Consider the following 23676-nt stretch of genomic DNA (forward strand, 5'->3'; position numbering starts at 1 on the left):
GCTGCAATCTGCCTCTGTGCAGCCCCTAGTAGGTGCCTAGTACATGGTAGAGGCATTGACATTCCTGAGCCAAGCTCAGCGTCCTCAGGTAATCGCCTCCTGAACGGGTTGAGCATCCACTTCGTGCGATAAGCATCCTTTTTGGGCTTTTGCGACAGCCAACACCAAGCCGATTTGCGTAGCGAAGGTCCATCAAACAACATCTTCGAAACTGCAAATAATCCATGCAATACTCTGAACACTGGTCGTTCTATTGACCGCCTAATCGAATAGCGGCTGAAGCGTTTTTTCAATTCGCAGCAGGAAAAACCAATCTCATCAACTTCTTGCAATCATGTTATCGACAGGCCATATGAGCAAATACTGGGCTTTCACAGCCATAGCGTTATGCGTTCTCTACGTGGTTTTCCACTTATCCAACTCAGAGATGCTGCCATTAATCCCCAAGTCGTCCACGTATGACCAGGGAGTCGGAGCGTCAAGGGCGAGAGTCGACATGGACACGGACGAAGGTCGGCATCTTGCGGAAGCTCTTCAGTCAACGTTTACACCATCTCAATCTTATCCGGCGAGATTTCCTCGAACCATTTGGCAGGCCTGGTTGGGACCAGATGAGCATGGTCACGAAAAGTTCGCGGAGAGAACCGAGACCTGGAAAAAGGTCAAAAGTTTCGAACATAAAATCTTGAAAGGTAAACGTCATGATTATGACATTGACGAAGGCACTAAGCGATTACAGAAGTCGATGCTTTGGCATTCATTGAGGAACACTTCGCGTCGCGGCCCTCGATTGTCAATTTCTGGAAAGGACTGAATACCACGGTCCTCAAGGCAGACTTCTTGCGGTACCTGGTCATGCTCGCGGTAGGAGGCGTCTACAGTGACATCGACACGTCCAATCTCGTTCATCCGGACCGGTGGATTCCCATCGAGTTGGGGGCCAGCACGATCAATGCGATTATCGGCATCGAATACGACGACCACACTTACAAGATGTTTATCCGCCCAATTGGTCTGTGCCAGTGGACATTGATGTCCAAACCTGGCCACCCCATCTTTGAGACTGCCGTTCAGCGAGTCATGAGTAACTTGGAGTACATCGCCCGCCGGAAACGGGTCACTCTGGGTGAGCTCACTCTCGACAAGATGGAAACCCTCGAAGCTACTGGGCCAGGAATGATCACCGATGCTGTTATGCAGGTGTTGAATGACCAGGGTCAAAATGTCACTTGGGCGACGTTGCATGACCAGAGAGAACCGAAACTCTATGGAGACGTGCTCATCTTACCTATCAATGGCTTCGCCGGCCATCAAAAGCACAGCCATGCCGGCGATCCCGCGTACGGGGAAAGATATATCCAGCATCATTTCGCCAGGACATGGTACGCCCCTGAACGCAGTGGAGGGCCAAGTGATAACAAAAAGGACAACAAGGATGGCGAACAAAAGTCCCAAAGCAAGGCTGAAGGAGCAGGGGAGGAGAAGGCTGATGTCAAACATGATGGAAAGAGCGAAAAAGACGGCGCCGCTTGAGGGTTCAAAGGCGGCATACAGCCGACATGAGAAGTACACAACCCCTATATCGACTGTTTGTCTGCCCAAGACACACTATGCGGTCTTCGATGATGCATACCCACGATTTGAGGGCAGGACCAAAGATCCTGGGTTCCACAATACACTGAATACTCTCCCTCCGTCGCAGGCGCCTTCCAGTAACCAACTCTAGGCCGAGGAGCTTGCACAAAAACGCCCGACTTCGTTTCCTCGATCAGGCGAAACCCAACCAACCTTTAGGCTCCCTTTCGCCCCGGCGTGGTCATACTCGAGTCGGTAACGCTACGGGCAGACAACGGCCGTTCATCCAGGACCGTTGGGGGAGATATATCGAGAAGCGTGTCGACGGCTCAGCAGGCACGCATTGCGTCCAGATTGCACATGGCAAAAAAATCTTCCACTGGTGGGGGAGTGGTTCAAGATCGTACTAGATCTATTTGGGCCGAGTTTTCCATGACCACTGTGTCCCACCATGGATGGATATACAGACGTTTCGGAAGAGGTGAGGAGGTGTCCGTCCGGCTTGTCGGACCGTGTGAAAGGTTTTAAGAGGGAGCCAGAAGCTCACGAAAGGCAGTTAACATGGTAGTAGTAGTTCGCAGGTAGACCAAGTCAGGTAAAGCCGGCGTCTGGCAAGAAAAACTCCAAGTCCAGATCAAAATCCAAGCCGTAGTCATCTTGGCCCCGACCACCAAGATTGGTTGAGGTTGACGTGAGACGGCCCATATCGTTGTCGTTGGGACTTGGGAAGGCCCCCGTGCCGCCAGTGGTATTTCCAACACGGTTCTCGAGCAAAGCGTGACAGAAGTCGAGGCTGTCGACGGCGGCGCGGGCCATCTCGAAGCGATACGAGACCCCTGCCTCCATGGCCTCGGCCTGGGCCAGGACCATGCTCAGAAACATGTGGCTCTTGATGTTGGTCTCTCCGCGGCGGATGCGCTCGACGGACAGCGCGATGATGTCCCTGGTGGCCTTCTTGAGGAGGTCGCGGTAAGGGGAGATTTTTCGTCGAAGCGTGCCGTCGCGCCGCTGGGCTTCGACCTCGGCGAGGAGTTCCAGCGTGATGGCCGTCTGCGCGTACCACAGGCCCTCCCTGAACAAGCCGCCGCCGATGGTCATGAGGTGCGAGAAGCCGGCGTCCGGTTCGGGCGAGATGAGCGCCAGAGCAGAGTCCAGGCTGACTTTGAGAGAATAGTAGAATAGCGGGTTCGCGCGGGCTTTGCTGACGAACGGGCAGTGTAGGACGATCATGAATCGGCGGACTAGGTAGTCGAGGAGGTTGCGGTGGAATGCCGTCACCCCACCGCCGCTGGGACTGGAGCCGGAGTCGGGGTCACCGTCCTGGTTATTGTTGTTGTCGTTGTTGGAGGCTGTGGTATTGGCCTGCATGAAGCTGTTGCATGCCTTCAAGGCGTCGGTCATTTGTGCGGTCAGAGCAAGGACGTCAACGTACGACAGTTCCGAGTGCAGGCCATTCAGAAGCTGGAGGATCCGGAGTCGCGTGGGCCACGAGTCAAGCAGGAGGAGTTGAAGCGATGTCGAGGTATAGACGGTCTTGGGGTGGGGCTGGAGTGCCGAACTCTTGCTCGTGAGAGATTCGTCTTCTACTTGTATCTCATCGTCGTTGTTGTTGGATGGAGGCTCGGTGTCGAAGTCGTCGAAGGAGATTCGCGGTGGCATGGCCGAGTCGAGTGAAGATTGGATGATCATCTCGACGATGGTGGCCCAGAGCCTTCGACGGAGCTCCGCTTGCAACACGGACATCTCAGGTAAGTGTTTGGGGTCACGATGGAGGCCCATTTGCATGGCTCGGTGGACGAGGGAGCCCATCGACATCCAGACGAGATCGGCCCCGATCGAAAAGGTCTGTCGAGCGAGGATGGTCAGGCAGTGGATCTGCAGACCGGTGATGTTGAGGCGATTTTTTTCCAGGGGTCCCGAAAGCCACGCCTGAGCAGTGTAGATCCACTGGTGGACCATGCTGCGGAATCCGGCGTCGGTGTCCCCGTACTCGGACAGGCTCGATCCTATGGCGATGACGAGAAGGATCTTGAGCCGCAGGTCGGTTGCTGTTCCTCTTTCGGGATCGGCCCAGTATCGCTGGTACTCGGACCAAAAGGTAGGCACATGTAGGATCCTGTGCGTCGATTCGAATGACCGGAAGTATAGGTTGACCATCACGTCTGCCACCTCGCGGGAAGGGGTCGACAATCCAAATTCACGCCAGGACAGGCATCTGCTCGGTCGGCCCAGCTTGATGCGCTTCGCTATGGTTTTGCATTTCTGGAGCCCGTCGCCTATCTGAGCGACCAGGGCTTCCGTTTCGGCGTCTTCAGAGAAAGCTTTGGAGTGGCCCAGAACTTCCGTATAACAATCACCAATGAGATGGAACTGTTGCAAGACAATGTCAGCAGAATGGTACGATGGTATAGGTGGTTCCACTGATATGATATAATACTAACCTCTGGAGCAGTTCCCATCCAGTGGCTCCATCGCACGATTCTCGACTTGTCCAACATCGTTTGCGAATCCCGCAGTCCGGACTGGCGCGCTAGTATGTCTTGGGTTGTCTCGGATAAGGCGTTTAGGGGGTTGGTAGTTGCTGCAGATCCTTCCAGCTTCTTTACACGCTGCAGAAGATCTCGGAGATCCGGTTGCTCGTCGGGCCCAAGCTGTGTTCGCGTGTCGTTGCGGTCGATTGTCTCTGGGTGATCATTCTGTGGTCGGTTGTCGTTGCTGCTGGTGGCCTTCGGGTCATCATCTCGTGGTTGTTGTGGTCCTGCTACGGCTGTCGCACGAGGCCCCCACGGATGAACAAAGTTCTCAGGGACTGGTCTTGGTCTGTCTAAGTCATTCCGCGAGGCACGAGCTGAAGCTGAAGGCGAGGCGGGCGCCGAGGCTAACGGACTCAAGGTCGGGCGCAACGCACCACTGCCCTCTGCAGGTTGTCGCTGGTCGATAGGAGGATCGGTATAGAACTTGTAGGTACATTGGATCTTGGCCGAGACACAATGCGCGCAGGGTTCGTTCCGGTCGCATTTGATCTTCCGCCGGCGGCATTCCAGGCATGACAGGGCAGGTCTGCGACGTCGGCGAGGCTGTCGCTCCATGGAACGCTGACGCTGATCGGATTTTCGGCCGTATTGAAACATTTGGGATCCGGACGGTGGTAAGCTATGGATACAATACAAGAAGCAGAGGAACGGCGTGGCCAGCAGGCTTTTCTTCCAGCCAGCGATGCGATGGGCGGACCAAGCGGCAATTTGCGGATATAAGACGCAAATGATACATTGAACAGCAACGACCGTGCACGACCTGGACAAGACAATATCATGACACGGGCGTAAAGTGTCAAAGCGTGGGTTGCAAGATTGGTTATGAGGTAGCGGAGGTAGGCGGCATATTCGGTGAAAGCTTTGTCCGCTTTAACACGCGAGGATCATGCCCGTTCTCCATAAATCTTGTCGACATTCGGGGATTGGCGTACCAGATATTCCTGATGAATGGCAAGTGGCTTTTCACGTCATGATGATCCCTCGAGGAAGACGTAGTTGGTGGATTTAGAGGGAGAAGAAGTGTTGCTGTTGTTGTCTCCGGAGTCTCACCCGCAACTTGGGTACAGCCTTGTCAAGTTATAGCGGCGGAGAAGATTGGATTTACTAAGTTAGCTCAACTTCAAATATGGACTTGCCGCTATAACAAGATAAGTTCGACGAGGCTGCACGCCCGGATAACGTTAAAAGCTTTAGAAGAGACCTGGATTCTTCCATGTCGCGATCAAGTCGGATCTTTGATTCCTGAACATTCACATGCGGATCGAGAATGCAGTTATGGTAATAAGAGAATGGAACCTCGGACGGCCATACTCTTTTTCTCGGCTAGGGTTCCAATCCGCCCTAATCCACTGCCATTGTTCTGACAACAGGCAATCAATCCCGCTTCCACAGCATCTTCCATCGCCAACATGGGTGCCTATTTTCTTTCTCGCCGAAACTACACTCGATTTGGCCTCCGGTCCCGCGATTTTGGGAGAAAATTTGCACGTCCAGCCGAGTCAGTCCGACCCGCGACCCATACTAGCAGTGTGGCCGGTCGTAGGCGGAGATGTCGAGCTTGACAAGTCCGATCGAGTATAAGGTGCTAGCAACAATGTCGCAACCTGCAATATTAACATTCCCTCGCTGACAATTATATTCTGATGCCCCTTGCAAGTTTCTTCAACAGTCCAATTGAGCTTTCAGCTGCCGTACCTACATTAAACAGGCGCGGCTTGCTCCCAACCACCCCAAGAAGTCCGACTTCTGGTTGCGGTGGGCTCAACTTCAAGATCAGGTCAACAGGCTGATCCGCCCAGCAGTCCAGTATGTCAACGGCTTTTGGCAACTTCAGAGTCAATGGACACCCCAACCCCTGGCCGCCAGAAAGAGCCTTCCAGGGCAAAGGCACGGATGAAGGTCAACCGGATACGGGAGAATCGGAATCGATGGAAACGCGGCACTCCATCGTGAAGGAGCTGGCAGGATCATACACCAAGGATAGTGGCAACAATCCTGAGAGCAAAGCCATCTTCGAAAGCGACGACCCAGATTCTCCTCTCAATCCTCGCGGCGAAAAATTCAACGCGCGTGCCTGGGCTACCAACGTCGCTAAAGTCGCCAGCGAACGCGGCCAGAAATTCCGTCGGGTTGGGCTGTGCTTCCAGAACCTGAATGTTTTCGGATACGGCACACAAACCGACTTTCAGAAAGATGTTGCCAACGTTTGGCTGGCCTTGCCTGGTATGGCTCGCCGCCTCCTCTCCAGCAGAGCAGGCCAGACTCGTATCGACATCCTGCGTCAATTTGATGGGCTCATCCGTCCTGGCGAGATGTGTGTCGTTCTGGGACCTCCTGGCTCCGGTTGTTCGACCTTCCTCAAGACTGTCACGGGAGAGACCAACGGCCTCTACGTCAACGAGGGCTCCTACTTCAACTATCAGGGCATGTCGGCCAAAGAGATGCATACTGCGCACCGAGGTGATGCAATCTACACTGCCGAAGTCGACGTTCACTTTGCGAAATTGACCGTCGGCGAGACGTTGACTTTTGCGTCGCGTGCACGATGCCAACGAGAACTGCCGCAAGGGATCAATCGTAACCAGTACGCCTCCCCTTGAACCCAACTCACTTAGGATGGGGTACTGACCACACTCTTCACAGGTACTGTGAGCACCTTCGAGATGTCGTCATGGCCATGTATGGTATTACACATACCTTGCAGACCAAAGTGGGAGATCAATATGTGCGAGGGGTCTCTGGAGGAGAACGCAAACGAGTCACCATCGCCGAGGCTACGCTGGCCAACGCCCCATTCCAGTGTTGGGACAAGTGAGTGGAAGTCGAGTGACTTGGTAGATGGGATTCAAATACTGACTTTCTAGCTCGACGCGTGGTCTGGACTCTGCAAATGCCATTGAGTTCTGCAAGACCTTGAGACTCCAGTCTGAACTTTTCGGCCAAACCTGCGTGGTATCCATGTACCAAGCTCCACAGACTGCTTACGAGCAATTCGACAAAGTCACGGTGCTCTATGAAGGACGTCAGATCTATTTTGGATCTGCGTCAACGGCCAAGGAGTATTTCGAGGATCTCGGATTCGAGTGTCCTGCACGCCAGACTACGCCTGACTTTCTCACGTCCATGACTTTCTCGGCCGAACGCGTCATCCGTCCAGGCTATAACCCACCCCGCGCCCCAGACGAATTTGCGACTGCGTGGAAGAACAGTCCCCAATACAGGGCCTTGCTCTCAGAGATTGACGAGTACAAAAAGCAGCATCCTTTTGACGGCCCTGACGCAGAGACTTTTCGACATCTCAAGAAGGCACATCAGGCCAAGGGTCAACGAGTGAAGTCGCCTTACACCCTGACATACTCTCAACAGGTCCAGCTTTGTATTTGGCGTGGATTTCGAAGACTCAAAGCCGATCCCTCACTGACACTTACCATGGGGATTGGAAACACGGTCGTGAGTTCTCCTATCACAGAGCACACGCAAGGACTCCCTCTAACAATGTGCAGATGGCGCTGATTATCTCGTCCTTGTACTTCAACTTGAGCACCAACACGAATTCCTTCTACGGCCGCGCTGTTGTTCTCTTCGTGGCCATCCTATTCAACGCCTTTGCCTCCATGCTCGAAATCTTAACGCTGTACGCTCAACGACCAATAGTGGAAAAGCAAACCCGCTACGCTTTTTACCACCCTTCTGCTGAGTCATATGCTTCCGTCCTGGTCGATCTGCCTGCGAAGATAGTCAGCTGCATCTGCTTCAACATTGTTTTCTACTTCATGACCAACCTCAATCGGGAGCCGGGAGCCTTCTTCTACTATCTCCTTGTCACATTCCTCATTGTTATGGCCATGTCTGGTGTCTTTAGATCTGTGTAAGTCTAGGCCCTGAGCCAGGGTCTGCGCAATACTGACATCTTCCCAGCGCCTCAGTGTCACGCACAGAGCAGCAAGCCATGGTTCCCGGCGCAGTTCTAATGCTGGCCCTGCTCATTTTTACTGGTTTTGTTGTCCCGGTCGACTATATGCCAGGATGGTGTCGGTGGATCAATTATCTGGATCCCGTGGCTTACGGCTACGAATCGCTTATGATCAACGAGTTCCACGGCCGCAACTTTACCTGCTCTACCTATATTCCCGACTATGCCGATGCTGCTGCGAAAAACATAGCTTGCGACGCTATTGGAGCCAATCCTGGCCAGTCCTATGTGAACGGAGACTATTACATCAGTTCGGCGTACAGATATGAGCACAGCCACAAATGGCGCAACGTGGGCATAATAGTGGCCATGGTGATATTCAACCACCTTGTGTACTTCATCGGTAGCGAGTATGTGACGGCCAAGAAGTCCAAGGGTGAAGTGCTGGTCTTTCGCCGGGGTTTCGTTCCGGGATCATCGATTAAAGGTATTAAGAATGATGTCGAGAAGTCGCTCTCTGGCCCTGTGCCCGTAGTGGCAAACGCAGATAGGCACATCTCCGGTGATGAGAAGGGAACCTTTCGCGGCTCCACAAGCGTCTTCCATTGGAACAACGTGTGCTACGACATCAAGATCAAGAAGAAAACTCGGCGTCTTTTGGACAACGTCGATGGATGGGTCAAACCGGGCACGCTGACTGCCTTGGTGGGCGTCTCCGGAGCTGGCAAGACAACTCTGCTTGATTGTTTGGCCGACCGTCGCACGGGAGTGGGTGTCCTCACAGGCGAGATGTTGGTAGATGGCAAGATTCGTGATGAGAGCTTCCAGCGGAAAACCGGCTATGCTCAGCAGCAAGATTTGCATCTCGAGACTAGTACTGTCCGGGAGGTGAGACTTTCGCAGCCGGTTTCGATTTTACTTTGATGAATGCTGACTTTGCCACAGGCACTCAAATTCTCAGCACTTCTTCGCCAGCCGGCCAGCATCCCGAAGGACGAAAAGTTGGCTTACGTGGACGAAGTCATCAAGCTGCTGGATATGCAAGAGTATGCCGACGCCGTCGTTGGCGTACTAGGTGAAGGTCTTAACGTCGAACAACGCAAGCGCTTGACCATTGGTGTCGAGTTGGCTGCAAAACCGCCGCTCCTACTTTTTGTTGATGAGCCGACCTCGGGCCTTGACTCTCAAACCAGCTGGGCTATCCTAGACTTACTGGAGAAGCTCTCCAAAGTCGGCCAGTCCATCCTCTGTACCATCCATCAACCCTCGGCAATGCTGTTTCAACGCTTCGACCGCCTGCTCCTACTCCAGGAGGGTGGTCAAACGGTCTACTTTGGTAAGTGCTCCTTCTCCTTCAAACTCTCATACTCTGTCGTTTCGTGCCCATTCTTCAAGAGTCTGCCTGGTTGTCGACCAATACTGAGCGGCTGCACAGGTGAGATTGGCGACAACTCCGAGACTCTGACCGATTACTTCGAACGCAATGGTGCATCACCGTGCCCGCCCGGCGCCAACCCAGCAGAATGGATGCTTGAAGCCATCGGCGCGGCACCAGGCAGTTCCTCCGAAACCGACTGGCACCACACCTGGCGTTCAAGTCCCGAGTACCAGGCCGTCCAGAACGAACTCGCTCGTCTCCGCGCACTAGGTGCCGAGGGGCCATCCGTAGAGGAGAAACATGACCTCGCCTCATACCGCGAATTCGCTGCGCCACTCTGGCAACAATTCCTCGTCGTCACGGAGCGGGTCTTCCAACAGTACTGGCGCACACCTACCTACATCTACTCCAAAATCTCTCTGTGCATCACGGCCAGCTTATTCGTCGGATTGGTGTTTGTCAACGCCCCCCTGTCCATCCAAGGCCTCCAGAATCAAATGTTCGCCATCTTCGAACTATCCAGTATTTTCGGGCAACTGGTCGAACAGCAGATGCCGCACTTCGTCACACAGCGCTCGCTGTACGAAGTTCGCGAACGCCCTGCCAAAACATACTCCTGGAAAATCTTCATGCTTAGCCAGATCATGGCCGAAATCCCCTGGAACACACTCGCCTCGGTCTTCACGTGGGCATTCATATACTACCCCGTGGGCTTCTACAAGAACGCCGATGCCGCGGGCCAAGGCACGGAGAGGGGTGTGCTGATGTGGCTTTTGTTCTGGGTGTTCATGCTCTTCGCCTGCACGTTCGCACACATGTGTATATCTTTTGCCGACACAGCGGACGAGGGTGGCAACAACGCCAACTTTCTGTTCATCTTGATCTTCTTCTTCAGCGGCGTCCTGGCCACGAAAGACCAGATGCCGGAATTCTGGGTCTTCCTGTACCGTGTCTCCCCACTGTCGTACTGGATTTCGGCGGTCTTGTCAACCGGCCTGGCGAACGTCGACGTGACATGTGCCAGCAACGAGTACATCACGCTGAACCCACCTGACGGGCAGGCCTGCGGTGAGTATATGGCCGACTACATCACCCGGGCCGGTGGGTATCTGTTGGATCCTTCGACAACGAGTGACTGCAAGTTCTGCAAGATCAAGGAGACGAATGTGTACCTGGCGGGCATCAGTTCACATTATGAGGACCGATGGCGCAATTTTGGGCTCATGTGGGTCTACATTGCGTTCAACATCGCGGCCGCTTTGACTTTGTACTGGCTTGTGAGGATGCCGAAGGGCAAGAGAAAGTTGTAGGAGGGGAGTACCTGGGCGACGGTGGTTTGGTGAGGATGCCGAAGGGGAAGCAGCAGATATGCAGCGTCCACAATGTGTGAAGGACTGGCTTGTGGCATATCTACTGATCATTGTCGGTTCTGGGAACTTCGTTATTCGGTGTATATATTATCTTTGGTATTGGTATTGCTAGACTCCACTCAACATTATGCTAGACATTTACTTGTACAATGTAATTTCTCCTTCCATGCGAACTCGTACGATGGAGCTCGGGAATCGTACGACATTCGTTTCGGGATGAATCGTTTACGGTAATGAGCTGACTACAAGCGTCCAGGACAGATTTCGGAGCGGTCTGTAGATGGGTTGAATGGTCAAACTGGATCTATCCATGTCGATGGGATTCTGCCGGTGCAGCAGCTCGATTCTCGACTCAGAAATCAACAGGCTGACACACACTTGTTTCCAGAACCGAGGCATCAGAAGCTTGATCATGGCCTCGCTAGCTACTAACAAACCATTACGACCGGTAAGCTCGGTTGTTAATAAGCGTCCCCGCAAAGAAGCCTGCGGGTGAGATGGACTGTTGGAGAAGATGTCCCGCTGGCAACATGGCTATATCAACCTGGGAGTAATTCCACCTGGTCAGGCCGGTCCATAATCATCGGATGATCTTAGCCTTGTCTTGTGAAGTCTCTTTACAAACATGCCTTTACCCGCATATGCCAATAACGGGCCAGTTGACTGCTCGGTCAAGCCAGATACGGGAACGCTGAAGGGTAAAAGCGTGGTTGTTACAGGAGGTAGGTATCGAATCTACTACTTCGTCAGTATCAAAGCGGTCCTTCTGACGGGATACTCGATCAGGTGCAAACGGCTTTGGCGAGAGTCATGTCCGCGCATTTGCTGCCGCGGGGTGAGTTATCGCGGTCGTGATAGTCGTCTATCCTCCCCATTCATTCGCTGACGGACGGGCAACCCGTGTGGCAGATCATTCGTAACCTTCGGCGACATCGATGAAGTCAGAGGAAAGAGCCTTGCTGATGAACTTGGTCCGTAAGTGGACAAGATGATAGAGACAGCACCACGACACGACTGCTGACTCGAAGGAGGAACGTCCAATTCATCAAGTGCGATGCCACGTCCTGGGATGACCAGCTGAACATGTTCAAGCAAGCCATCGCCCACTCGCCCGCGAAAAGCTGTGACATTGTCGTCGCCAACGCAGGCATCTCGGGACCAGATGAGATTTTTGAGCTTGGCGGTAAGCAGCCTACCCTAGTTTAACTGTGTGATGCCCGGGGAGGGCGATGGAAGGCCAGCGACATTGACATATTTTGGGTGAGCCCCAGATCCCGCTTCCGAACCTACCAAGCCGTCCCTGCCAATCCTTCAACTCAACCTGACCGGTGCATTCTACACATTCAAGCTGGGCCAGCACTATCTTCGTGTGCAGCCCGAAGGACCGGAGCGAGACCGCTGCTTCATTTTCAAGGGCAGTGTGGCCGGGCTTCTGGACCAACCTGGCTCGTTCCAGTACTCGGCCTCGAAATTCGCGCTGAGGGGGTTGATGAGGAGTGCGAGATGGACATCGTGGCAGGCAGGAATCAGGGTGAATTACATTGCTCCTTGGTATATATGATCATGATACCCGCCTCCGAGGAGGGAGAAAAATGGGCAAATATGCTGATATCTGCCCAAGGTATACCAAAACGACGATCCTGAAGCCCCATGTCTTGGAGAGATTGGTCTCCAGGGGAATCGAGTTTGCAGAAGTTGCAGATTGTACAACTGCTGTGCTGCGAATTGCTTGTGACAAGGACATCAACGGTAAGGGGGCTAGCCTTTATCACTGAGACTTTACGAAATGCTGATGACGATCACCTACTGTAGGGCGATCTCTTGCCATACTGCCTCGCTCGGTGACGGCACACGGGTACATGGACGCTCAGCTGGATGATCATGAAGAAGAGCCGTGGAAGAGTCTGCAGAGCGCCGTTCTGACGGCGTCGATTCGGACGATGGCTGCTGCGACTCAAAATGCTACATAGCTGTCGCCTCCGTGAGTATGAACAAGATGGCTGCTATCGTGCCATTCAGGCTGCCATGGAGGATATGTTGGAGTATCGTAGCGTCGTAGGCGGCGTAACGTGGCCCGACTCTTTGGCGTCGGTAGACGGTTCCCCTTTTGTTCTTTGCCATGCAGCCGCGGGCTACGCACTATATAATGATTTGGGATGCTATGTGATTGCCCAAATGAACAATAGGACATTCGCTAAAATCTGAATATCTGCACTTGGTTGCGTATACTCGAGGGACGGCATCGATTCATAAAAGGCTCAAGATCTCTCAGGCTCTGAACTCCTCGAATTCTCACGGAATATCATTACGCCAATACCATGGCTACATCAGCGATACAACCAGTGATCGGTGTACAACACATGGCTGACCGTTCCGCCCTGCTGGAACGCAGTACCATTCCTCAGATGGTGTTCTCCGATGGATCGATCTCTTCTCTGATTCCGCCACCGAAAACAGCCACGAGTGGACGAGTAAGAGGAGATGTGTTCTCAATCACGGGGAATGCAGTTGGTTCGTCCGATCCAATGTTCCCATAATAGGCCTACCCTGCCATACTTATCGCGGGAACTGACACATTCAAAGTTACCGGTGGCTGTGGTGGACTTGGACTGCAAGCAGCTCGAGCGTTATTAGAGCAAGGATGTTCCGGCATTGCGCTTCTGGATCTTGACCCGTCTGTCGCCCAAGCCCAGGCCTGCCAGATGTTCCAGGAATTCCCTCTCGCCAAAGTCATCACAAAGGCAATCGATGTTACAAATGCCGACAATGTTGCCACTATCATGTCTGAAGCACGCACAGAGCTTGGCTCCATTGATATCGTGCTGTGCTTCGCTGGCGTTGTCTGCACGGAACCATGACTTGATATATCCCCCCAACTGTTCCGGCGGACCATCGATGTGAACACGACCGGATCATTCTTGAGCGCACAAGCTGCAGCTAGGTAAGCCTGTCAGGAGGTGATACAAGGCAGCCAGGGTTTTCTAACCTTCTCTCCCTACAGGATCATGGTGGAGCAGAAGAGTGGCGGTAGCATCCTCTTCGTGGCCTCCGTCTCGGGCCATCTCGTGGTTTATCCTCAACCCCAAGCAGCGTATGGCATGTCGAAAGCTGCAGTCATTCACATGACAAAGTCCCTCGCCGCGGAATGGGCAGTGCATGGCATCAGGGTGAACTGTATCAGTCCTGGCTATATGGACACCATTCTCAATCACGGTCCTGCGATGGACCAAATCAAGGCGACTTGGCTCTCGCGCACTCCCATGGGTCGAATGGGTCAGCCTTCGGAGCTCATGGGCGCGGTTGTCATGCTGTGTAGCCCAGCCTCGAGCTATATTACAGGGGCGGATCTTGTGATCGACGGTGAGTTTTCCGGCTGTCCGTCAATGCTATGAGCTAATTGTACCAGGTGGACTACATACAATCTGAGTCCATGGACTCAAGACTCTCTCAACTCATCCCGACTTTCTCGTAGACAGAAAATCAAGATCCTCCTCGGGTCCACACTTGACTTAGAAAATCCTCAACATCCGCGAGCAAAGCATCTGGTTGCTCCATCGCAGCAAAGTGCCCTCCCTATGTTGGGTCCAGTTATGCCTCGATCTCTTCACAAGGTCGAGAAACTCCACTTACCTCGTTGTGACTCTTGAACCAAACCATATTTCCAGTGGTCGCCGCCCAGCTTCTGGGGACCGGTGCGATCTCCTTTGGGAACCAGGAATAGCCCAACGGTTTGTGGCAGTAATACTTCGGGTCGGGGTGGAGCATGTAGCGATGAGGCCCTTGGTTGAAGACTTTGCGGCTGTCGTCTTCGGTCCACTCCTGCTGTGGGCTCTCAATAAGTTCCTTTGGTCAGGCCATCAGCAGGTATCAGTTTGGAAGGGGTAAGACCGTAGCATACTTGCCGATAGGGGTAGATTGCGCGTGGGAAGGTCTCGGTCAGCCAATACAGCGTCACCGAAGCCAATATTTCATCCAGAGAAGGCGTCTTGTCGGTCCATTTGAGATATTTCTCTCCAATCCTGCACAATGGTTAGGACTTGAATGACCTGCTAAGAGCCCGGTGTAGAGCACACCATGCGAGTAAAGCCAGTGGGCTGGACGACAAAGCAAAGCCGATAGTAGCGGGCCGCGTGGAATGCTCCAAGGCATATGCTGTCCCGAACTTGGCAAAATCATCAGCTCGCTTCAGACTTTCCCTTTCGAAGCTTTCGATCGGCAGCCTGCCATGCACCATCTCGTCTGGGGAAGTCATGATGCAGAAATTGACTGCAAGTGTCTTGTAAGTGGTCCCGAGTCATCTTGCCATTTTGGGGGCGTGTCTGATTACTTACGATGCAGAGCTACCCTCAAGCTGTCAGTAGCTTTACTTAGCAGGAGAGAGAAGCGATTAAAATCCTCACCTTTACAAGAATCGTAGAGGGTGGCCATTATCCGAGCTGCATAGCTGCCAATATCTCCCCCTTGCAAGCAATAGCCCGCGCCGAACCCGAGGCCGTGCATGAGTTTATGCATCAAGCGTGCCGAGTCCTCTAGTACCCAGTCTTTATCGAGAGGCGGTGTTGCCGAGAACGCATATCCCGGTAGTGAGGGCACAACGACATGATAGGGCAGTTCATCAGGAGTATACTTGTTTTGAAGCGCCGTCAGGACGCCCAGAAATTCCAGGAAACTGCCTGAACAAGGAAAAGATCACAGATCAGCTTCGGCTTTCGATAGACAACCCCCTCGCAGCTTACCGGGCCAGCCGTGAATGCACATCAAGGGAATTGCACCCCGTTTTCGGGAGAAAAGGCCGACAAAATGGATGGGGTATAGTTTGCCATCATCATCCGAAACCTGTGCCATGAAGTTGGGAAATCCGTTAATGTGCGTTTCGACTGCAGGCCTGTACGACAATCAGTAGCTGAAGCGTCGGCTAGCAAGGCTGTCGGGACTGCAATGCAATGGATAACTCGATGAACTCTCTTACCAGCTAAATTGGTTCTCCCAGTACTCCTTTGCCTCGGCCATCCACTCATATGTGACACCATACTTTCCATCCGAGCGCATATTTTCATACGTCTTGGGCCCAAGCTTGGAAAGTCGCAGCAGCTCAACAAGATATTCCTGGTCTTTTTGCGGCGTCTCAAGAGTGAACTTGGACATTTCAAAGGAGGGAGGATGGGGAAGCTGACTGTAGGCGGACATGATGGCAACCAACCAAGGGTTTCGAATGGATTCTCCACAACAAAACTGTATAACAAAATCACAATTAAAGTGGTAGAGATCAGGGAGACTCATCTGTAGTAATATTTATCAGTCTCCGGCGTATACTTCTTAGAAATCGACAATGTGTTTAGCCAAAAGGAGTGCGGACAGTCTGCGAGGATATCGGCCAGAGAAGGCCCGTCAGCTCTCAAACTACAGCGTCACTAGCCTGTGAAGGAAGCATAATCCCTCGTAACCCCTTGGCTACTCCAGCTACTCCTCCACTTCCCCGCCATCTTCCGCCTTCAACGTTGGTCTCCCGGTAAGAATTGGGACTGAGTCACAAAGGAGGACTGTGCCAGGCGGTCCTGTGTAGGTCTTTCACATCGATAAAGTTCTCGATCCAGATTGTTCGACTCGGAGTGTTTCTTTGCTTCAAATTCCACTCCCATAACCCGGGTGTTGTCGCAGTTCTTTATTGAATCATTTCTTCCGACCTCCAGCGAGCCGAGCTGATCGCGGCCATGGAAAACCTGCAGTGAGTCGCCAAAGATGCTGCGTACCTTCTCATGGACCGACCAAGGGGGCTAATCACGTCTATCTACCACAGTGCGACGAGTGCAGAGCAAGAAAGATAGGCGTACGTATGGGTATTCTTGCAGGATCACATGCTCACCAAGCCTAGTGCTCTCGATCACGGCCTAAATGTGACTTCTGCACGAAACACCAGAAAATATGCGCTTACTCCAAACGAAATCGCACTCCGCTCACGAAAGCGTACGTCACCGAATTCCCAAGCTCTGGAATTTGAATTCATAGATCAAAATCTAACACGATATAACGCACAGTTATGTCGCAGGCCTCGAGAGAAGAGTGAAGAGCTTGGAGCGGAGATTGCTTACTATGAACCCGGAAATCGACCTTGAAGCCATCAATGATGGCACCAACGATGATCACGCTTCTCAAACACAGTTTTCTTCGTTCGTATTTTCGAGTGAAGAAAAGGATGACCCAAGGTCGCAAAGTCACTCCAGTATTACAGCAGCCAGGGATCCAACGCCGGAGCCTCTGCCGAGCGGATCAAGCGGCTTTGACTGGGGCAAAGAAGGCTACAATCTGTCGGAACAGGTCGACGGGATGGGCATCATCGCAGTTGACACAGAGGGCGTCGGCTATTTAGGTAAGGACACGGTCATTGAAGTCACAAATCGCCAAACTGATGAGGCCGTTACAGGGAAACTCACAAATGTCGCACTATTCCGTATGTTGCACAAGAGCGGCCAGCTTTCGAGGCACGTCCCGGTGTCGGCATCCCATCCACAATTGGCAAGGGACTGTTCAAATGAGATCCCCTGGGAAGAACTGGAGAAACCCTCGTTTCCGGGTGGGTTGTCCGACCTTCTCATGGATGGCTACTTTCACCACTTCCACACGGCGTATCCCATACTTCATGAGGCAACCTTTCGTGCGCAATACGCTGAGGTTCTTCCAAGACCCCCTGAGGAGGCCTGGTCTTTACTTATAAGAACCGTGTTTGCCATTGGTGCCTGGTGTACAGGGTGCAGAATCTCGACTGGGCGTGGCAGTGGAACTTCGGATTGTCTTGACCTCTTCCAGAGCATAGATCTCCTAAGATCCGGTTCTATCCACATGGTTCAAGCCTTGACGTTGCTGGGTTGCTATCTGCATAAGCAGAATAAACCGAACACGACCTCCATATACCTTGCCGCCGCGGTCAAGATGGGCATGAGTCTGGGACTCCATCGCGAGTTTCCGGACTGGAACATCTCATTGCTGGATCGTGAGATGCGGCGAAGAGTCTGGTGGTGTCTCTTCGTCCTGGACAGCGGCCAGTCTATTGCCATGGGTAGGCCAATTCCCCTGCCGCATGCTGGTGCAATGGACGTAAAGCCACCCTTGAACATCCCAGAACAGGTATGTCTATCACTTTTTTGGCGAAGGTTCGGTTTCGGTGCTAAAAGAAACCTCTAGGCGCTATCTACAAGAACAATCGTACTCTCCGAAGAGTTTCCAGGACTCACAATATACTCCAATCTGCTGGCTCAAGTCCAATTCCATTTGATGATTAACAACACGTACAATCGCTACGTCAACAACCCGGAGGTACCAGTCAAGGAGCTTCTCACTTTCGACTCCAAGGTCACCACTTGGGCACAGGCTCTACCACCGCATCTGCAGGAGGCGATTCCTCCTCAGACGGCCTTCTCGTGGTTGAAGTTTGCCCCCTACCACCTTTTCTGGAGGATCAGGTGCTTGAAGATTGTGTTGTTCTTTCCTATCCTCCTCAAACTGGCTCGAAGACACACAGAAACAACTGTGGAACTACCGGATGCCGATCACCAGCAAGCAATTCGTGTGTTTATAGATCACGCACATGCGAGCATCACTTCCATCCACAACTTTTTCACGATGGAGCCCTCCAACCCCCTGAGAGATTGGTACGCACAGTAAGTGGAAAGGAAAGCCCTGTGTTGTTGAAGGCACTTTGCTAAGTTTGTTGTATTTAGATATTGTCTGATTCAAGGTGCTTTGGTCTCGATACTTGCTCTCCAGACAAACCTCGATTCCTTGAAGGACTACAGGGCAACGTTGCTCTCCGATATTGAGGTAATCAAAGTTTTGCTCGAGGGTCTGACGAACCAGCATCCACGTGCGACGACAATGCTGGACATTATCAACCAGGTCTTGATGGGGCACTCACCGAACAACCAGGGGGAGACTGGTACAACATTCGATAGCGAGGCATTCCGGCATGTGTGGAGGGGACCTCTAGAAAATCAAATGGATCCATGGCTGCAAGATTTCTGGCCGGAGACGTCCTGGGATCTTGTATCATGAGGCTCCGTTATGTCCATTGAGCTGGATACAGGCTTCGTGGATCAATGTCCGAAGTCCTAGGTCTACAGAGCATTCACCTTAGCAGACAATGGGAAGTCATGATGACGTTTCAAAGCCCTATTCCGTGGCGGACGGCGAGCCGGACAGTGCTTTGTCCTTCGGGCGTGGGACCTTTGCTGCGAGTAAACCGCAAGGAGCTCGGTGATCCGCCCTCATCAAAAAGATGCTGCATGAATCGCAGTTCCTGGTCTCGACAATCGATTCTCTCGGCCCGCACAGTCGCTGTAATTTACGGAGAGATGTCTTAATGACGGCTAGTGCACCGCCCAACACTCGATCTTTCGCACTGGATCTTCATGTGGCAGAGCGACGACGGGTAATTGCAGAAGCTGTGCTGATAAATCTGGGCATCAACGGGCCAAGTTTCCACGAGCCTACAGTTACTCAATGTGATAGACAATTCTGCTGGAAAATGGACCAAATCCACAACCAACTTTGTCATTATTTGAACATATAGTACCTGATGCAAAGTCAGTGTGCCCTTTCTCTTACATACACTGCTGATTCAGCATAGGCCACTTTGTCAAAATTGTCCATTATGAAGGCGATTGTAATGGTAGGCGGCACCAAAGGCTGCGCTCGTGAACGATCGACCGCTTCCTGCACTTCGGCCTGGCTACATACTCGTTAAGGTCGAAGCCGTGGCGTTGAATCCTACCGACTGGAAGCATATAGAATTCCACAACATACCGGGTGCACTATGTGGGTGCGATTATGCCGGCACCGTTGCGCGGACCGGGTCAGGATATACGAAGCAATGGAAGAGAGGAGACCGCATCTGTGGGATGACTCATGGGTCGAACCGGTCGCAAGCAGAGGACGGTGCGTTTGCCGAGTATATCGTTGTGAAGGCCGACGTCCAGATCAAAATCCCGGCGGATGGGAGCTTTTCTCGGGCAGCAACCTTGGGACTCGGCATGATCACTGCAGGGCAAGGACTGTATCAGGCGATGCAGTTGTCCTGGCCAAGCAGTCAAGAAGGCAACAAGCATGACCACAGTTCCCTTGGAAAATACGTGCTCGTGTACGGCGGGTCTACAGGTTCGGCTCCGTGGCACTACTTTGTGTGACAATGATGTGAATGCTGACCTTCTTTTCCAGCTTCGGGTGCTTTGGGAATCCAGCTCTTGCGAGAGTACGAGCCCCTGTAACGAAGCACATGCTTATGAACCACTCTTCTAACACGCACGCAATAGGTCACATACTTACCGATCACTACATGTTCGAAGCATAACTTTGACTATGTCACTTCCATCGGTGCAAAAGCTGCATTTGACTATCACGACACGGATTGTGCACAACAGATCTCCAAGTATACCAACGGGTCACTTCACTATGCGTGGGACTGCATCTCAAGCGAGTCGAGCGCGCAGTTATGTGCCGACGCCCTCACTTCTGGAGACAATGATGTCCGATACGGATGCCTTCTGCCCGTCGACTTTCCACGCAAGGATGTGAAGGTCACTCATACTCTGGCATACACTGCCTTTGGGGACCCGTACGACAAAGGCTGGGCCATATTGGAAGAAGGCGACACGAAAGATTTTGAATTCGCGAAGCGTTGGGTTGCTGTTACAGAGCGGCTTATACAAGAGGGTCGGATCCAACCACATACACCAAAGATCGGGCAGGGAGGATTAGAAGGGGTCTTGAAGGGCCTTGAGCTACTGAAGGAAGATGCGGTTAGTGGACAAAAATTGGTATACGAGCTCTAAGGGTTGCGATAGAAGGACTTCCGGCTGGTCGGAAAATAGAAACCTTGACCGATGTGCTTTCTCTCGCTCGAAGAGCTAACTCAACTCCACGGACAATACGTCTTAGTCACTTTATTGGTTCGCCATTACTACTTACTCAATCTCTATACAATATGCTGGCCTAAAAGGCTTGGAACCAACTCCGAGGGAGCACAAGCTTCAATTTCGTCGGGTTTTATGAAATGGAAACTGTCAGTCGTCAGCGCCTTTTCCACTATCACATCCTCATCTTCAAGTTGCGTTTGCGGGTGGTCGTTTGCGAGCCAATCGCAAAAGAGAGCGAGCATCGGACCTACGTACTCCATCCAGTATGGCCCCAGACCTAACTTGTGGGCTTGTACCTTTAGGTGTCTCTCACCTCTATCAATCGGCTGCTGCTAAAGTTTGTGGCTGGAATGGTTTCGCTGGCCCCTCTCCGAGCGGTCGCCTGGCATGTGCGGCTATCCGACCCCAGACTCCGGCCAGGAAAACAATTGTCTACAGGTACATTTCCATGTGGAGAAGAGGGTCCGGGATCAGAGTATGGAGTTTAGAGTATTCATTTCTAGGAGTCTCGAATCCTGTGGTTCGTAATTGTGTGAGGAGGTATAAAGTGTCGAGGCGAGCACCTTCATGAATGGTGATACAACCTTTCCATTCTCCTCTTATTGAATAGTATCCCAGGTCGGATCGTGACTTGAGGGGAAGAACCTGTGATGGCGGACAAAATCGGAAGAAACGAGCTTGCAGGTAGTGTTGTAGAGAAAGGGTGAGTTTTGCTCCCCGCAAGATCTCTTGGGGGTTGAAGAGCTGATCTTAGGTAGTGGACTGGATCACGTCGAGATCGGATCAGAGCACATGGACGAGACTGTGAGCGGTCGAGCAGACGGTATTGAGAGTCTGTAAGTCAATCCACTTCTGTACAATCCCCCTTGTCGACAAGGCGTCATGTTGAGAACAGTGACAGAATCCAAAACCCGCTGGCGCATCGTTCTGTTGACCAGGTCTCTCGCGATGTCGAGGTATTCGCATCCACTCACGGATTGACTTCCATCACTCCTATACTGATCAAGGGTGCACTTATCGCAAGAGATCCACCTGTGTTTACTGAGGTCCCCAATTTAACTGCGCGAGAGACCGAAGCGATCCGGAACGAGGTGCCTCACAAATGGCGTCAACCTGCAGGACTGTACTTGAGTATTGCTGTCTGTTCGATTGGAGCCGCGGTGCAGTAAGTTTGATAGAAACTATGAATCCTTCCTTTCCGATGCCAGGCATACTGAAAAACGGCGCAGAGGCTGGGACCAGACAGGTCCCAATGGAGCCAACCTCTCATTTCCGGATGCGTTGGGGATTCCTGTTGGTCCTACAGTGCCAGATTCGGACTTGCCAAATCCAAACGCAGCGAGGAATCAAAGGATCCAGGGGGTCATCAATGCTGCTCCATATATAGGAGCGGCTTTCATGTGCGCCCAGGCTATATCCTCTGGCTTTTCTATGTCCATGCTGATTATATTTCTTCTCAGAGGCTGCTGGGTAAGTGATCCACTCAACAGCTACTTCGGCCGTCGCGGTGCGATATTCATCACCGCAATCTTCTGCTGCCTACCTGCCATCGGCTCCGCCCTTTCCCAGACCTGGGTTCAGCTTCTCGTGACTCGTCTGCTGCTGGGCATCGGCATGGGCTTGAAAGGATCCATCACTTCGGTCTTCTGTGCGGAGAACAGTCCAACCTCTATCCGAGGCAGCCTTGCCAGCTCCTGGTTCGTTTGGAATTGTTTTGGGATCTTTCTTGGAACATGCGCAAATCTGGCCGTGAAAGACACGGGGAATATATCATGGCGGCTGCAGCTGGGCTCGGATTTCGTACCCACAGTTCCACTGGCCATTGGGATATACTTCTGTCCGGAAAGGTGAGCCCCTTTTTGAAGTCATTCTTCGCTTCGACTGAGTGACACTGGCTGATCACTGTATTGAATGGCTCATAGTCCTCGCTGGTACCTCAAGGAGGGCCGTGTTGACAAGGCATTCAAGTCTATGTTGCGGCTCCGCAACACCGAATTACAGGCTGCCCGAGACCTCTACTACACCTATGCACAGCTCGAGGTTGAGCGAGCCCTAGTCCGGCAAGATGGGAACTACTTCACTCGTTTTGCCCAGCTTTTTACCGTGCCTCGAGTCCGTCGCGCTACAACTGGTGCCTTTGTTGTGATGGTGAGTTTGCAGCACCCTTTTGGCAAAATCACTCTCCGATTGGGACTTCAGCTGACCTGTTGACCCTAGTTCGCGCAACAGATTTGCGGTATCAACATGGTCGCGTTCCACAGCGGTACGATCTTCGTGGAGGCGGGATCTTCGATCAAGGTCGCACTGGCAGCTACGTGTGGGTTTGGGCTCATCGCCTTTTTGTTTGCATGGGTTACAGTGTTCAACATTGACTCCTTTGGCGCCGGTCGCTTCTGTTGGCGACATTCCCTCACACATTCTGGACTCTTCTTGCCACCGGCTGTTGCTTCTGGATTCCCTCGGAAAGCCGGGCTCACCTTGGGTTGATAGTATTCTTTGTCTACCTCTTCACAGCGGTCTATGCCTTGGGCGAAGGGCCCGTGCCATTTACCTATGCAGCGGAGGTGTTCCCACTTTCGCACCGGGGTAAGCTCTTCACTCTTCACTCCCTAAATGCTTCCCCCGGCCTCATGATGGCTTCTCTGAGCTGACTTGTTCATCGATAGAGGTCGGAATGGCTTTTGCAATGGCTACGACCATGTTCTGGGCGACAATACTGTCAGTTTGCTTCCCACGTCTGCTTGCAGCATTCACGCCACAGGGAGCCTTTCTTTTTTTTGCTGGCCTGAACTTGGTCGCGCTGGTGCTGATTTTTCTGTTCGTTCCCGAGACAAAGGTAGGCTTTGGAGCCCTCGTTTTATGGTCAATGCTTTTCGATGGGTTATCATTCCTGACTCGATAAAATCCAGAATCGCACGCTGGAAGAGCTGGAACAAGCATTCGGTTCATCTGCTATCAATGTTCCAAGGTGCTTCCCTGGTGGTTCAAGACGTACATCTTT

General features: G+C 52.5%; 10 protein-coding genes across 10 annotated transcripts; 8 read left to right on the plus strand and 2 right to left on the minus strand.

Annotated features, from left to right (window-relative positions):
• The first annotated feature begins 43 nt into the window (after positions 1–43).
• On the plus strand, positions 44–2197 carry PV05_11243 (uncharacterized protein). Its single transcript, XM_013454705.1, has 2 exons — positions 44–692; positions 740–2197. Exons 1-2 carry the CDS (start codon positions 335–337, stop codon positions 1531–1533), a joined length of 1152 nt encoding a protein of 383 aa, XP_013310159.1. The 5' UTR covers positions 44–334; the 3' UTR covers positions 1534–2197.
• PV05_11244 (uncharacterized protein) lies at positions 1577–4706 on the minus strand (the record flags this gene model as incomplete). The annotated part of the gene is made up of 2 exons (XM_013454706.1): positions 1577–3945; positions 4017–4706. The coding sequence occupies 2 exons, from the start codon at positions 4704–4706 to the stop codon at positions 2167–2169; spliced, it is 2469 nt and encodes an 822-aa protein (XP_013310160.1). The 3' UTR covers positions 1577–2166.
• Positions 4707–7230: 2524 nt separating this feature from the next.
• On the plus strand, positions 7231–10889 carry PV05_11245 (uncharacterized protein; the record flags this gene model as incomplete). The annotated part of the gene is made up of 5 exons (XM_013454707.1): positions 7231–7559; positions 7613–7977; positions 8028–8910; positions 8968–9358; positions 9458–10889. Coding segments are annotated over 5 exons (3221 nt in total), but the record flags the coding sequence as incomplete, so codon positions are not given.
• Positions 10890–11326: 437 nt separating this feature from the next.
• Positions 11327–12813, plus strand: PV05_11246 (uncharacterized protein). The gene is made up of 7 exons (XM_013454708.1): positions 11327–11492; positions 11557–11605; positions 11680–11745; positions 11802–11953; positions 12036–12321; positions 12392–12519; positions 12583–12813. Exons 1-7 carry the CDS (start codon positions 11396–11398, stop codon positions 12738–12740), a joined length of 936 nt encoding a protein of 311 aa, XP_013310162.1. The 5' UTR covers positions 11327–11395; the 3' UTR covers positions 12741–12813.
• Positions 12814–13088: 275 nt separating this feature from the next.
• PV05_11247 (uncharacterized protein) lies at positions 13089–13628 on the plus strand (the record flags this gene model as incomplete). Its single annotated transcript, XM_013454709.1, has 2 exons — positions 13089–13281; positions 13354–13628. The coding sequence occupies 2 exons, from the start codon at positions 13089–13091 to the stop codon at positions 13626–13628; spliced, it is 468 nt and encodes a 155-aa protein (XP_013310163.1).
• Positions 13629–13775: 147 nt separating this feature from the next.
• Positions 13776–14162, plus strand: PV05_11248 (uncharacterized protein; the record flags this gene model as incomplete). Its single annotated transcript, XM_013454710.1, has 1 exon — positions 13776–14162. One exon carries the CDS (start codon positions 13776–13778, stop codon positions 14160–14162), a length of 387 nt encoding a protein of 128 aa, XP_013310164.1.
• A 196-nt stretch (positions 14163–14358) lies between these two features.
• PV05_11249 (uncharacterized protein) lies at positions 14359–15957 on the minus strand (the record flags this gene model as incomplete). Its single annotated transcript, XM_013454711.1, has 7 exons — positions 14359–14613; positions 14669–14789; positions 14844–15036; positions 15102–15110; positions 15171–15443; positions 15507–15655; positions 15740–15957. The coding sequence occupies 7 exons, from the start codon at positions 15955–15957 to the stop codon at positions 14359–14361; spliced, it is 1218 nt and encodes a 405-aa protein (XP_013310165.1).
• Positions 15958–16860: 903 nt separating this feature from the next.
• PV05_11250 (uncharacterized protein) lies at positions 16861–18816 on the plus strand (the record flags this gene model as incomplete). The annotated part of the gene is made up of 3 exons (XM_013454712.1): positions 16861–17892; positions 17950–18425; positions 18486–18816. 3 exons carry the CDS (start codon positions 16861–16863, stop codon positions 18814–18816), a joined length of 1839 nt encoding a protein of 612 aa, XP_013310166.1.
• Positions 18817–19661: 845 nt separating this feature from the next.
• PV05_11251 (uncharacterized protein) lies at positions 19662–20591 on the plus strand (the record flags this gene model as incomplete). Its single annotated transcript, XM_013454713.1, has 3 exons — positions 19662–19927; positions 19978–20023; positions 20073–20591. The coding sequence occupies 3 exons, from the start codon at positions 19662–19664 to the stop codon at positions 20589–20591; spliced, it is 831 nt and encodes a 276-aa protein (XP_013310167.1).
• Positions 20592–21325: 734 nt separating this feature from the next.
• On the plus strand, positions 21326–23162 carry PV05_11252 (uncharacterized protein; the record flags this gene model as incomplete). The annotated part of the gene is made up of 7 exons (XM_013454714.1): positions 21326–21378; positions 21434–21511; positions 21577–21840; positions 21905–22075; positions 22136–22522; positions 22598–22823; positions 22893–23162. 7 exons carry the CDS (start codon positions 21326–21328, stop codon positions 23160–23162), a joined length of 1449 nt encoding a protein of 482 aa, XP_013310168.1.
• Positions 23163–23676: the final 514 nt, after the last annotated feature.

This window comes from Exophiala xenobiotica, assembly GCF_000835505.1.
Source record: "Exophiala xenobiotica strain CBS 118157 unplaced genomic scaffold supercont1.7, whole genome shotgun sequence".
Classification (NCBI taxonomy): Eukaryota; Fungi; Ascomycota; class Eurotiomycetes; order Chaetothyriales; family Herpotrichiellaceae; genus Exophiala; species Exophiala xenobiotica.

Bases quoted from the DNA above. Each gene is read 5' to 3' on its own strand.
- PV05_11246 (XM_013454708.1), top strand. From the start codon at position 11,396: ATGCCTTTACCCGCATATGCCAATAACGGGCCAGTTGACTGCTCGGTC. The intron at 11,493-11,556 runs GTAGGTATCGAA...ATACTCGATCAG, and splicing joins AAGCGTGGTTGTTACAGGAG to GTGCAAACGGCTTTGGCGAG. The intron at 12,520-12,582 runs GTAAGGGGGCTA...CACCTACTGTAG, and splicing joins TTGTGACAAGGACATCAACG to GGCGATCTCTTGCCATACTG.
- PV05_11243 (XM_013454705.1), top strand. From the start codon at position 335: ATGTTATCGACAGGCCATATGAGCAAATACTGGGCTTTCACAGCCATA. The intron at 693-739 runs GTAAACGTCATG...AAGCGATTACAG, and splicing joins CGAACATAAAATCTTGAAAG to AAGTCGATGCTTTGGCATTC.